The sequence below is a fragment of the Drosophila erecta genome, unplaced genomic scaffold, assembly GCF_003286155.1.
Source record: "Drosophila erecta strain 14021-0224.00,06,07 unplaced genomic scaffold, DereRS2 tig00000055-arrow-pilon, whole genome shotgun sequence".
NCBI classification, from domain to species: Eukaryota; Metazoa; Arthropoda; class Insecta; order Diptera; family Drosophilidae; genus Drosophila; species Drosophila erecta.
This window is the reverse complement of record NW_020825200.1, coordinates 17,930,637-17,940,623: the sequence shown is the minus strand read 5'-3', so window position 1 is coordinate 17,940,623 and position 9,987 is coordinate 17,930,637. Positions and strand designations below refer to the sequence as shown.

The following is a 9,987-nucleotide window of genomic DNA, read 5'->3' as shown; positions in this document are numbered from 1 at the left end:
TTTCTATAAAAGATTGTAAATTAGTTGCTATAGGAAATCAAAAATCCGTATTTGGATTTGGCCGGAAAATCGAAAGAATTCCGCTATATTAATATTTTTAAATATTTTAAATTTGTAATTTAATACTTTAATTATCATGTAAATTGCTCAAAACATGTAAAAATATAGAAAATGTAACTTATTGCATTCCTAAACGAATTCAAATGAGTCTGAATGTTGTAAGCAAATAAAATATTAAGGAAACTATTAAAGAAGTTATTACGTGAAAAATTTTAATGTTTTTTTTTTTTATATATATAAACAACTTATTCGCATAGTGATCAGTCCTCATACGTGTTCTGCACAACTATCGTAAAAAACATCGTATCGTATTCTAATGATCTACAATAAGGTTGTCTAGTGAAAGCGGTGACTTTTCTTCACTGATGAACGCGTCCACTACCCCAGTTTCGCACCCTTCGGGCGCCTTTTTGGATTAGTCTGGTCCCACTGCAGCTGCACCGTTAGCGTCCCGCAATTGTGTTTATATTTTGGTAGTGTGCACCCTTCTTCGTTTTTCCCGAGTTTCTTAGGATCCCAAACGTTTGGCTCAAGGTTCCTCTCTCGCCAGCGACGCGAAAAATGCATACTATTTTTTATAAGGTTACATAAGTGCGTGTAACCGAAGCAGTTCGCCTCTAAAAGATTGCTGTATATCGATCTACGTATTGCGGCCACTCGGCGAGAACTGCGTATAGTACACATTAGTTTCGATTCCGTCACATTTGGCACGGTAATTACCTGCACACAGCGACCTAGGCGAATCAATAGAACACCATTTACCGCCCACCACCAGCACCATCACCCAATCCCATTCATAGCTTTGTTGGTGCACGTGACGACGCCGCTGGGAAGTCAGAACCCAATAACGAATGGCCGGGGTCAATCCAATAATTACGGATACTATCGGTCTGCGGACTTAGTTTCGATTTGTGTCACAGCCCCGACACAGGTTTTTGAAGTCGACTTGTCTAAATTTGTATTTATTCATTTATTTCGCCTTTTTTTTTAAGGTAAGCACCCATATATTTTGGAACCCAGCACAATTGGCAGAGCACCCGGACACAAACCTTTGGTTTAAGCACACCAAACTAGTGATAGTCTTTAGTTTAGAGTCGCCATGATGTGCGCCCTTGTCCGTGGTCCAACCACCGGCCACAAGTTGGCCCTGTATCGCTCCGTGTCCGAGCTCCTTGGCCCGGTGCACGATATCCGCTGCCTGTCCGCCGGAAGAGGAGTATATCACCGGCAGCCCCTGTCGCAGTCACAGCTCCAGAACCCTGCCCAACGTCCAGACCTGCTGTGAGTGAGCGATAAGCGCCGTAAACGAGCCAAAGCTACCTGAACCCGCCCGCCTGCACCCGTTCGTGGTCTATTTTGTCTGCCTTTGTTATGGACGACCACTCGTTCAATCAGAATCCATATGCATACATTAGTGCGCGGCGATTAGATATGCCTCCTTGTACTTATTAGCCCGAAATATCTCATTCATACCGCTAACAAGTCGCGCTGCGCTGTAATCACTTCATGTGTGTATTGTTCGTTATTTCAGCTCGCTTTCCCGTGCAGCAGTAAATTCCAAATTGTCTGTGCGGAGCCTTCACTCGGAGCACGACGCCATGTTCTACTCGATGTACGCCTACCTGTCCAACCTGCCACGCCTCCATGTTTTGGGCATGGCGGTGGTGGCCTACGTCGTCTATTACCTTATCCAGGTGGTCAAGGTGAGTGTAACACCAGCGATTACATCACGTCCGGTGCGTCACTAATCACCCCATTGGGCTTCTAATTACAGCGACCGATAATCGCCTGTTCGGACGGGCCGTTCAAGCAGTATCTGATCCGCAAGGTGCCGACGCTGGAGAACAAGTACTGGCCTACTTTTTGGTGCGTGGAGAGTCGTGCTCAGACCGTCCTTGCGAGCCTGCTGCGCTCCAAGAGTCTGCCGCGCGTCAACTACCGCCGCGAGATTCTCTCGCTGAAAGACGGCGGGGAAGTGGCCCTGGACTGGATGGAGGAAGGCTGCGATTCGAGTGCTCCATGCATCCTCATCCTGCCAGGTCTGACCGGTGAGTCGCAGGCGGAGTACATCAAGTGCCTGGTCTTCGCCGCCCAGCAGGCTGGAATGCGAGTGGTGGTGTTTAATAACCGCGGACTCGGCGGCATAGAGCTGAAGACACCTCGTCTTTACTGCGCCGCCAACTGCGAGGATCTGTGCGAGGTCGTCCAGCACGTGCGAAGTACTTTGCCCGAAAAATGCAAGCTGGGGGCTACTGGGATCTCAATGGGGGGCTTGATTCTGGGCAATTATCTAGCCCGAAAGAGCGATGAGGCCAGGAGCTTCCTATCGGCTGCAAAGATAATATCTGTGCCGTGGGACGTCCACAAGGGCAGCGCCAGCATCGAAAAGCCAGTGATCAACAGCCTGCTGGGACGCCACTTGGCTGGAAGTCTGTGCCGCACCTTGCGCAATCATCTGGACATCTATAGGGATATTTACCAGGACTCTGACATTGATATTCAGCGCATTTTGCGCTGCAAGACCATCAAAGAGTTCGACGAGCTTTTCACGGCTAAGCAGTTCGGATATGCTCATGTGAATGACTACTACTCGGATGCCACTCTGCACAACAAACTCGATCACATTTCGGTGCCATTGCTCTGCCTAAGTGCCGCTGATGATCCGTTCCAGCCACTGGATGCCATTCCCATTAAGGCGGCCAATCAATGCACCCATGTAGCAATCGTGATTACGGCTCGCGGCGGACACATCGGCTTCCTCGAGGGCTGGTGGCCGTCCACCAAAGATCAGTACATGGGCCGCCTGTTCACGGAGTACTTTACCAAGGCGTTGTTCGACGAGGATGGTGAGTTCCAGCACACGGCCAACAAGATGCACGAGCGATTCTTAGCCAAGCAGACGGTGGCGCTGGCCTCCTCGTCACCGGTGCTGTTTGCCAAGAAGGTAGACAGCGATCAGTTGGACCAAAAGGTCAAGCTGATGTGAAGCTGGTTCTCTTATCTAGCTCAGTTTTTGTCCAGTTGAACACGTAGATATTCGAGAATGTATTCCGATAGATGTTCGTGAGCGAAGACTTTCGTACACATGTGATATGAAACGTTGATCAAAATCCAAAGTGTTGTTATTCTCATATACAGCGAACAGGGAACCAAATTGTCAGTCAATATGCATAGTTGCTTAAATTACTGTTAGATCGTGACATTAGTGACATATCAAGTTGAAATTGCAAATTAGCTTTACGATTCGTAGTAAATTCAAATACAAATGTATGACACAATGCAATAATCTTATATTTTTACAAGTTCCGTATATTTATAACTAATAAAAATACAACGCTTAATAGAGAGAAAAATAAAACACTTTTACTGCATTATAAGGTAAATTTGACAAGCGAGACGTGTTGGGCTCGAGGTATTCCCGTATCGCTTCAAAAAGGCTCCGGGCGTACCCCCTCATAAAAACCATGTTCCTACAGCTAAAATACCAATTGCGAGTAGCCTAAATGGGCTTGTACAGCAGCGTGGTGACGTACTTCTTGCGATACCTGTGCGTGGCACTCAGGACCATGACACCATCCTTGATGGACAGTGCGTACAAGTGGTTCAGCATCACGTGGTTGGGTTCCGGCAGCAGAGTGGGTTCGCACTGAAACAGAACAAGGTAACGTTAAGGGAGTTAATTCTCGAGGCACTGAGAATACCCACCGATAGCGGTGTGTCCTTGTTGAGGATGACCTGCAGCAGGTGGGGCGGCAGGACGGGCGGCCCAGATACCTTCTCCCAGGGCTTCACCTGTGGCACCTCTTGCGAGTACTCCTTCTCCGCATAGTTGGTCACGTTCTCGCTGTCTTTGGCCAGGGCCTGGAACACCTCGAAATCGGATTCCCGCACGGACACCAAGTTATTTCTCTGCCCCTCGTCATTCTCCACGCTTTTCTGAAATAGCAAACCGATAAGCTCTAATCAAATTGTCTGTAACAATAGTTGGGTAAACAGCTATTCATGGGCGGGTCCCAAATATAATTGGGGACAATATCTGTGGGCCTTAGGTTGAGTTCAATAAAACTTATGAAATATGATAGCTGAGTTGGCGATAAAACGAAAATTGGGCAATACTGAATGAAATTGTGCCCAAGCAATGCCTTCTTTTATTATAACTTAATTTACCGAATCGTTGTTGCTATGGGACGATTTGTTTTAAGCAAATTTCGACTCAATACCAACTGTTGGCTTACAACATTTGCTATATACACAAAAATTGGTTGGTTATGTTTATTCAGTAGTTCGCTTTCGTTTCGCTAACTAATGTAAATACCAGTAAGGCAAATGAGCCAAATTATTTTTAAGAGTTGTGCTTCGTTAACTATTCTTTATAAAGATTTTAGGTTTTTAAACAAAAGTTATGCATATGCTGATCAAAGCTTTTCGCGTGCTCAAAATTGTTCAATTATAATATTGGGACATAGTCCCAATAATTTTATCACATCGGGAATTTATTATCCAGAATAGGTTTTATATTTCTATAGTTCAGCTCTTTTCCGCCCAGATAGTAATGCTCAAAAGTCACTGAGATAAATTGTGCTCACAAAAATAGCGAAGTCTTCACGGATTAGTAATATACAAGTTTTATGGCAGTTTGCCTAACTCGTAACTTAAGATATATTTGTAGTTCATGAATCACTTCAAAAGGGTTCCTTCAAAATAGCTAAAGCTGGATGAGCATCTCTGAACCCAATTGAAATCCACTACTGATTACTGGGAGACTTCGTTTTGTTTACGACGATTACACAACCCGCGGGGTGAAAATCGGTAACTGCGTCATTCGGGCGCCCGAATTGAAAACACTGAAAGTGATGAGCTTGCTATATTGATTTTCCGCCCAACTGACCAGCTTGGGATCGTGCTTCCACTCGCCGTCCACGCAGAACTTGTACTGATGGTCGCCCTCCGGCAGATCGATGATGGTCACAAAGTTCTGGTGGCTGCGCACCATGGTGATGGGTTTCCAGTTGGAGAATGTACCCGAAATGGTTACGTTCTTGCCGCCTCCATCCCATCGCAGAACGGTGGGCAGTGCCGTTTTCCGGATGTCGTCCTCATCGCAGGTTAACTGAGATCCAGTCGATGGCTCCGCCGCCGCGTCCTCCTCCTCGTTGTTGTCCATACTGGTGTGCTCTCGGGGAACAGCTGATGTCGCGTCGTCGGCGGTGCCTCGTCTAGTGGATCCAGTTCCAGTTCCCGTATAGTACGGGTCGTCGTCTTCTTGCGACGAGCCCTCGTTCAAGACTGCCGTATGTTTTTTGTCGAACGAGAAAGCTTGGCCTCCGCCTCCTCCGCCCCCTGCAGTACCCGCCGCCCCCGCTGCACCGACCAGAGCTGCTGCGCCAGCACTCCCGCCCTGTGCCGCTCCTCCTCCGCCAACTGAATCGCGGAAATGTGCGGGAGAGCTCGGAGTGGACAAGTCGGTCGACTTGTGGCGCTCGCGTTGCATGTGCACGGTGGAGCTGGCGTTGCCCATGCTTATTGCCGTTCTCGCTGGCTCGTCGGCAGGTCACGGACCGAGTATAATGATTGGATATGGACTGGGTTCGGGGGCTCGCAGTCCCTTTGTTTGGCACTTCGTTCTCTGATTTAAACTGAACTCGCGTTTTCGTTGGATTACTCTAATACTCTAATCACATCACCGTTCGTGGCTGGCAGTCTGTGTGTTGTATTTGGCATTTAGTGGGCAGAAAACTGCATTATTCAATCGTTTGTTTCGTAGAAAAATTGCTAATTATAAACATTTACATATATACGGTCAGTATATTCGCAGTTCCAATTGGCGAGAGCCTACCCAGGGTTGCTTTTCCGGGGGTTCAAAACAAAGAAGTTATCGGGCGATAGCACACACTGTACCGCCCTGGTCGCAGCAGCTGTGGCTGTTATCGGAGCTGCCACTCGATTTGAATTTAAATTGATTCTATTGGTATTTGACGATCTGCCAAAAAAAAGTTTGGTTTTAAGCACCACCAAGAAGCTTGTAATTAGATCCATGAGACTGCCGTTCATTTAATATTTTATAAGCCATTAATCATAGCAACATTTGATCAATTCTTAACATTTCAAAACAAACAATAGATTGCATCGTTGATTTGCTTGAGTCTAATGACTTTTTCAAAGATATCAGCCAATTCATAATTGGGACAGTGAATCATACAGTTTATCTATTTAATATATTGGAATTAATTAATCTATTAGTATGAAAATTCTACTGAGTTATCAGCTGACTAATCCAAAACAATTAAACAGATACAGAGTGCTTTCCTAGGCGACTATTCCCCTGTAAGTGCGTAAAAACAAGCATTACAACAGCGGAAAACTGAGGGTGCAAAGTCCACGACAATCAACATGCATCGGAGCACAATAAAAAGGCAAAAGTGGAAAGGCAGACTAGGCAAGACAGAGAAGTGAGACAAAGAGCCAGGGCGGAAGTGCGACGATGACAAGGTTGATCTGTGATGTACTATGTAGGTAGAACGTACATAAGTGTACCACCAAACAGATTCAGCCAAAACAGTCAAAAATCATGTTTGGAAGCACCTGAAAGAAACAGCGACCAAAACAAACTAGAAGAACCTCGGAAAGTCAGGTACCAATGCCACAAGAAACCAGACGCTTTCCAGACGTTGCCAACACCCCATGTAACTCTTGGAAAAACACATTGCTACGCCGAACATATGGCAGCACTTGGAAAAACAGACTTATTTCGGAATGCATATGTACCTAGTTATTTGTTTATAATTAACCTAACCATGTTCCTCTAGTTAGGAAGGAAACGCTTTTAGGAAGTTCAGCTTGGTAACTCCGATTTGCGCTAACTTGTACCTTGAACCATTTCAGCCCCACCATTTCTTACGGTGTATGAGCTGCGTGGTCGCCACTCACACAGAGGCAACACCCGACGCCTTCGCATTTCAAATTGATTAAAACTAAAAACACTCGATGCCGACGCCGTGCCTTGTTTCGTTTTCAGTGCGATCGCAGACATTGTGCAAAACGGTTCACAGTTCTCTCCTCGCGACTGGAGGTGATCAAGTTTTTTCGTGGGATTGCACTGAAAGAAGCCGGAGCCACCGGAGCCAAAGCAAGTGGAGTGGAGTAAATCCCAAGGAGTCGCACCCTTCGATCCCGTTGAAGACGAGTGAACTGGGCATTTGAGGTAGGTCAGTTGGATGGGCACGATGGGCTGACCTCGTCCGGTTATCAGTCTCGGTCCACTTTGCATTTGTTGGTCTTCAAGGCCCGCAGCCCGCTTATCTGGCCACGCCGACTAACCCATTGATGAGAGCCCGAATCCCAAACAACTTAACTATTTCCCATGGCTCCCGAGGGCGACGCGTGTTTCCGCCGATTCTCGACCACGTTATCAGCGATCTGCTTAGTCAGTGAACTGTTCTGAACTGCTAATTGATAATATGTATGGGGCAACACCTTGTACATATGTACATATGCATATACTTTTGATTCGCACACTCGATTCGAGCTAAAACTGCGTCGCACTTTCTACTTAGTTGCCATTTTACGTAAATGGAGAATACTCTGCACATATTATATCTCCTCTCCAAATGAAGTACAAAGACTCTATTGGGGAAAAACAAACAAGTATAAACGCCCAAGATGGCCACCCCACCTGGAACAGATACGATAATAATAGATGTGCATATACCAATAGCTTATCAATAGCTCGACTTGTTTTCCAGCCGCACCTTAAATAAGTTCAATGTGCACTGTACGACAGCCGAAAGACAAGATCCCTCTACTTGGAAACAGCAAGAGTATGGGCACGAGCCCACCGAAAAACAAGATTTCAGTCAAAATAAATAAATTATGGTGTCTTCACCGATGTATATATATGTACATATATATTTTTAGCTTTATCAATTTCGGGCGTTTCTGCGGAGGCTCGACGCATATACACAGCCAATCGGAACCAGATTTGTAGCGAGGGTCGCACCATGGATAGCGTCAAGTCGTTCTTCGCCGGTTCCAGCAAAGATGGCAGCCTGCCCAGCAACAGGCAGCCGAATGTCCCCGGATCCTCTGTCCCCAGTCGCTGGGGTCGCAGCTGGAGCACCAGCTCCCAGCACACGGATCCCGAGCCAGGACCTTCCAGCTCCACCGCCAGCAAGAGCGGAAATCCGTGCGACGTGAAGCGCAAGGACAGTGACAACTACTTCTACATCATGTAAGTTGGTTTGTTTTCTAGAATCTTTGGAGTGTGGCGAGAAGCACTATCTTTTAAGGGCGAGATTAGATAGGCGCAATTTTATGTAACTGGCATCTTTATTTGTTGTCCCGTTGGGCAGTTGAAAATCGGGAGTAAGAATAGATGCCACTACTCAGATAACTCAAAAAAATAGTTTAGGACTAAATAGGTTGACTCATAGTGGATTAGCTTAGTTGTTTTAAGTGATGACGATAGAACCGATTTAAAGATAAGATTCAAATGATAGGTGAACGATTTCAAAAACATGTAAGTCCTGTTGTAGCATGGAAGCTGGTTTCCCCCATCAAGGAATTGATTTTATGTTATTTTATTTATAGAAAGTAAACAAAGAAGTGGGTAAGCTAGTTGAATGGCTCGATCAATGACCCCAATGTTGTCAAAGAAGGCAGCCAAGTAGCACACAAGGTCCCAAGTTTCCTCATTTATACGAGTACCACCTCTTTGAGTAGTTCCTAAGCACACCATGTGCTGGTTTATTGCTCTGTTTACTTGGCATAGGGAATATTTTGATTATCTTGCAACCGCCTTATCAGCCGTGGTAGCCCATGAGTAAACTGCTTTGGTGGGTGCAGTAATTTCAGACCAGATAGCCGTCCAATGCCTGCAATTTTCGATTGAACAGGGGTTAGGCTCGGGCAATGCAATTAATTAAATGCCTGAAGAGCGTAGCCCACGTTCTCTAGGGGCTGGAAAACCAGTTTGTGCGGTCATAGATTCGTTGGCTCACCTTGAACACCCGGGCTTTGAGCGTAGATCGCTCGGCCAGGTTGGTTCAGAGTTCTGAGCGAGATTTGGGGGGATCTGGACTGGAACGGCATAACCAGTTAAGAATCAGTTGCGAATTAACTGGCGCTGCGAACAGCTGAGGAAGCCGTGCGCGGAGAATGTGAGTGGCCGGGGATAGCCCCGAAAATAACCAATCTGGGCGTGGGCCTTGCCAGGTGGTGTACATAAGTGCGTGATTCAGTGGAGCAGCTGGGCAGTTACCATTGGGCATTGTCTCAACACGCTGTAAGATCCGCGATCGCGTTGATAATTGCTATATCACAATTGAGGCAATAACGTCTCTCGTTTCATTTCATTTAAGGTGGCGCGCTTGAAGATTACCAGACGATTTTGGATCGGAGCACCAGACGGATGAGTCGCGATCCGTGTCTAAAGTTACCTGCAGCTATACATATCTGATACCCTATTAGGAACATCGGAGCGTCAGCGGCAACAACCGCCTTTTGCCTTGTTGCACCATCTCCATTGGCCGAGTCCGGTGTTTAGTGATACTAGTTATTTATTTACAATTTTACACAAGACATTCATCTACCCCCGCACTTGTACGTGCTGTCCGATCGATCCCCTCCTCCTATATGGACGCCATCACAATCCTAGGCTTCATCTACTGGCTGGTCTGCATGATTGCGTTCGGACCACTGATGTTCTTTGTCTGCGTTTACCTGCCAGAGATTCCGGTGCGGTATGTGAAGGGTCTGAGGCAGCAGACCTGAGCGCCTTCCACCCTACTTGACCACCAACTAGCAAAGTCCGTAGTACGTAGATTGTCCAAGCCATAGTTAAAATGATATTGATGTACAACCGATCGATTTGCAATAAAACTATACACAATAATGCATTCAACTTAAATTCATAAAGTGATTGGATTAGTG

At 46.3% G+C, this 9,987-nt stretch overlaps 4 protein-coding genes across 10 annotated transcripts; 3 read left to right on the top strand and 1 right to left on the bottom strand.

Moving 5' to 3' along the window:
- The first annotated feature begins 351 nt into the window (after nucleotides 1-351).
- Nucleotides 352-3,408, top strand: LOC6541043 (phospholipase ABHD3). 6 transcript variants are annotated; one of them, XM_026978993.1, is made up of 5 exons: nucleotides 375-772; nucleotides 836-991; nucleotides 1,053-1,341; nucleotides 1,592-1,763; nucleotides 1,835-3,408. In XM_026978993.1, the coding sequence occupies exons 3-5, from the start codon at nucleotides 1,160-1,162 to the stop codon at nucleotides 3,044-3,046; spliced, it is 1,566 nt and encodes a 521-aa protein (XP_026834794.1). In that variant the 5' UTR covers nucleotides 375-772; nucleotides 836-991; nucleotides 1,053-1,159; the 3' UTR covers nucleotides 3,047-3,408. The 6 variants fall into 6 exon arrangements, with proteins under 6 accessions (XP_026834798.1, XP_026834795.1, XP_026834794.1 ...); XM_026978994.1 differs by lacking the exon at nucleotides 836-991 and having other exon boundaries at nucleotides 354-533; XM_001970318.3 differs by lacking the exon at nucleotides 836-991 and having other exon boundaries at nucleotides 378-772.
- On the bottom strand, nucleotides 3,331-5,945 carry LOC6541042 (5'-AMP-activated protein kinase subunit beta-1). Its single transcript, XM_001970317.3, has 3 exons — nucleotides 4,949-5,945; nucleotides 3,766-3,996; nucleotides 3,331-3,706 (listed from the first exon to the last, which is right to left on the bottom strand). Exons 1-3 carry the CDS (start codon nucleotides 5,576-5,578, stop codon nucleotides 3,560-3,562), a joined length of 1,008 nt encoding a protein of 335 aa, XP_001970353.1. The 5' UTR covers nucleotides 5,579-5,945; the 3' UTR covers nucleotides 3,331-3,559.
- Nucleotides 5,946-6,948: 1,003 nt separating this feature from the next.
- LOC6541041 lies at nucleotides 6,949-9,958 on the top strand. The gene is made up of 3 exons (XM_015159318.1): nucleotides 6,949-7,261; nucleotides 7,975-8,287; nucleotides 9,417-9,958. The coding sequence occupies exons 2-3, from the start codon at nucleotides 8,058-8,060 to the stop codon at nucleotides 9,427-9,429; spliced, it is 243 nt and encodes an 80-aa protein (XP_015014804.1). The 5' UTR covers nucleotides 6,949-7,261; nucleotides 7,975-8,057; the 3' UTR covers nucleotides 9,430-9,958.
- Nucleotides 6,949-9,958, top strand: LOC113564101. 2 transcript variants are annotated; one of them, XM_026978999.1, is made up of 3 exons: nucleotides 6,949-7,261; nucleotides 7,975-8,287; nucleotides 9,417-9,958. In XM_026978999.1, exon 3 carries the CDS (start codon nucleotides 9,691-9,693, stop codon nucleotides 9,826-9,828), a length of 138 nt encoding a protein of 45 aa, XP_026834800.1. In that variant the 5' UTR covers nucleotides 6,949-7,261; nucleotides 7,975-8,287; nucleotides 9,417-9,690; the 3' UTR covers nucleotides 9,829-9,958. The 2 variants fall into 2 exon arrangements, with proteins under 2 accessions (XP_026834800.1, XP_026834801.1); XM_026979000.1 differs by lacking the exons at nucleotides 6,949-7,261; nucleotides 7,975-8,287 and adding an exon at nucleotides 9,208-9,340.
- Nucleotides 9,959-9,987: the final 29 nt, after the last annotated feature.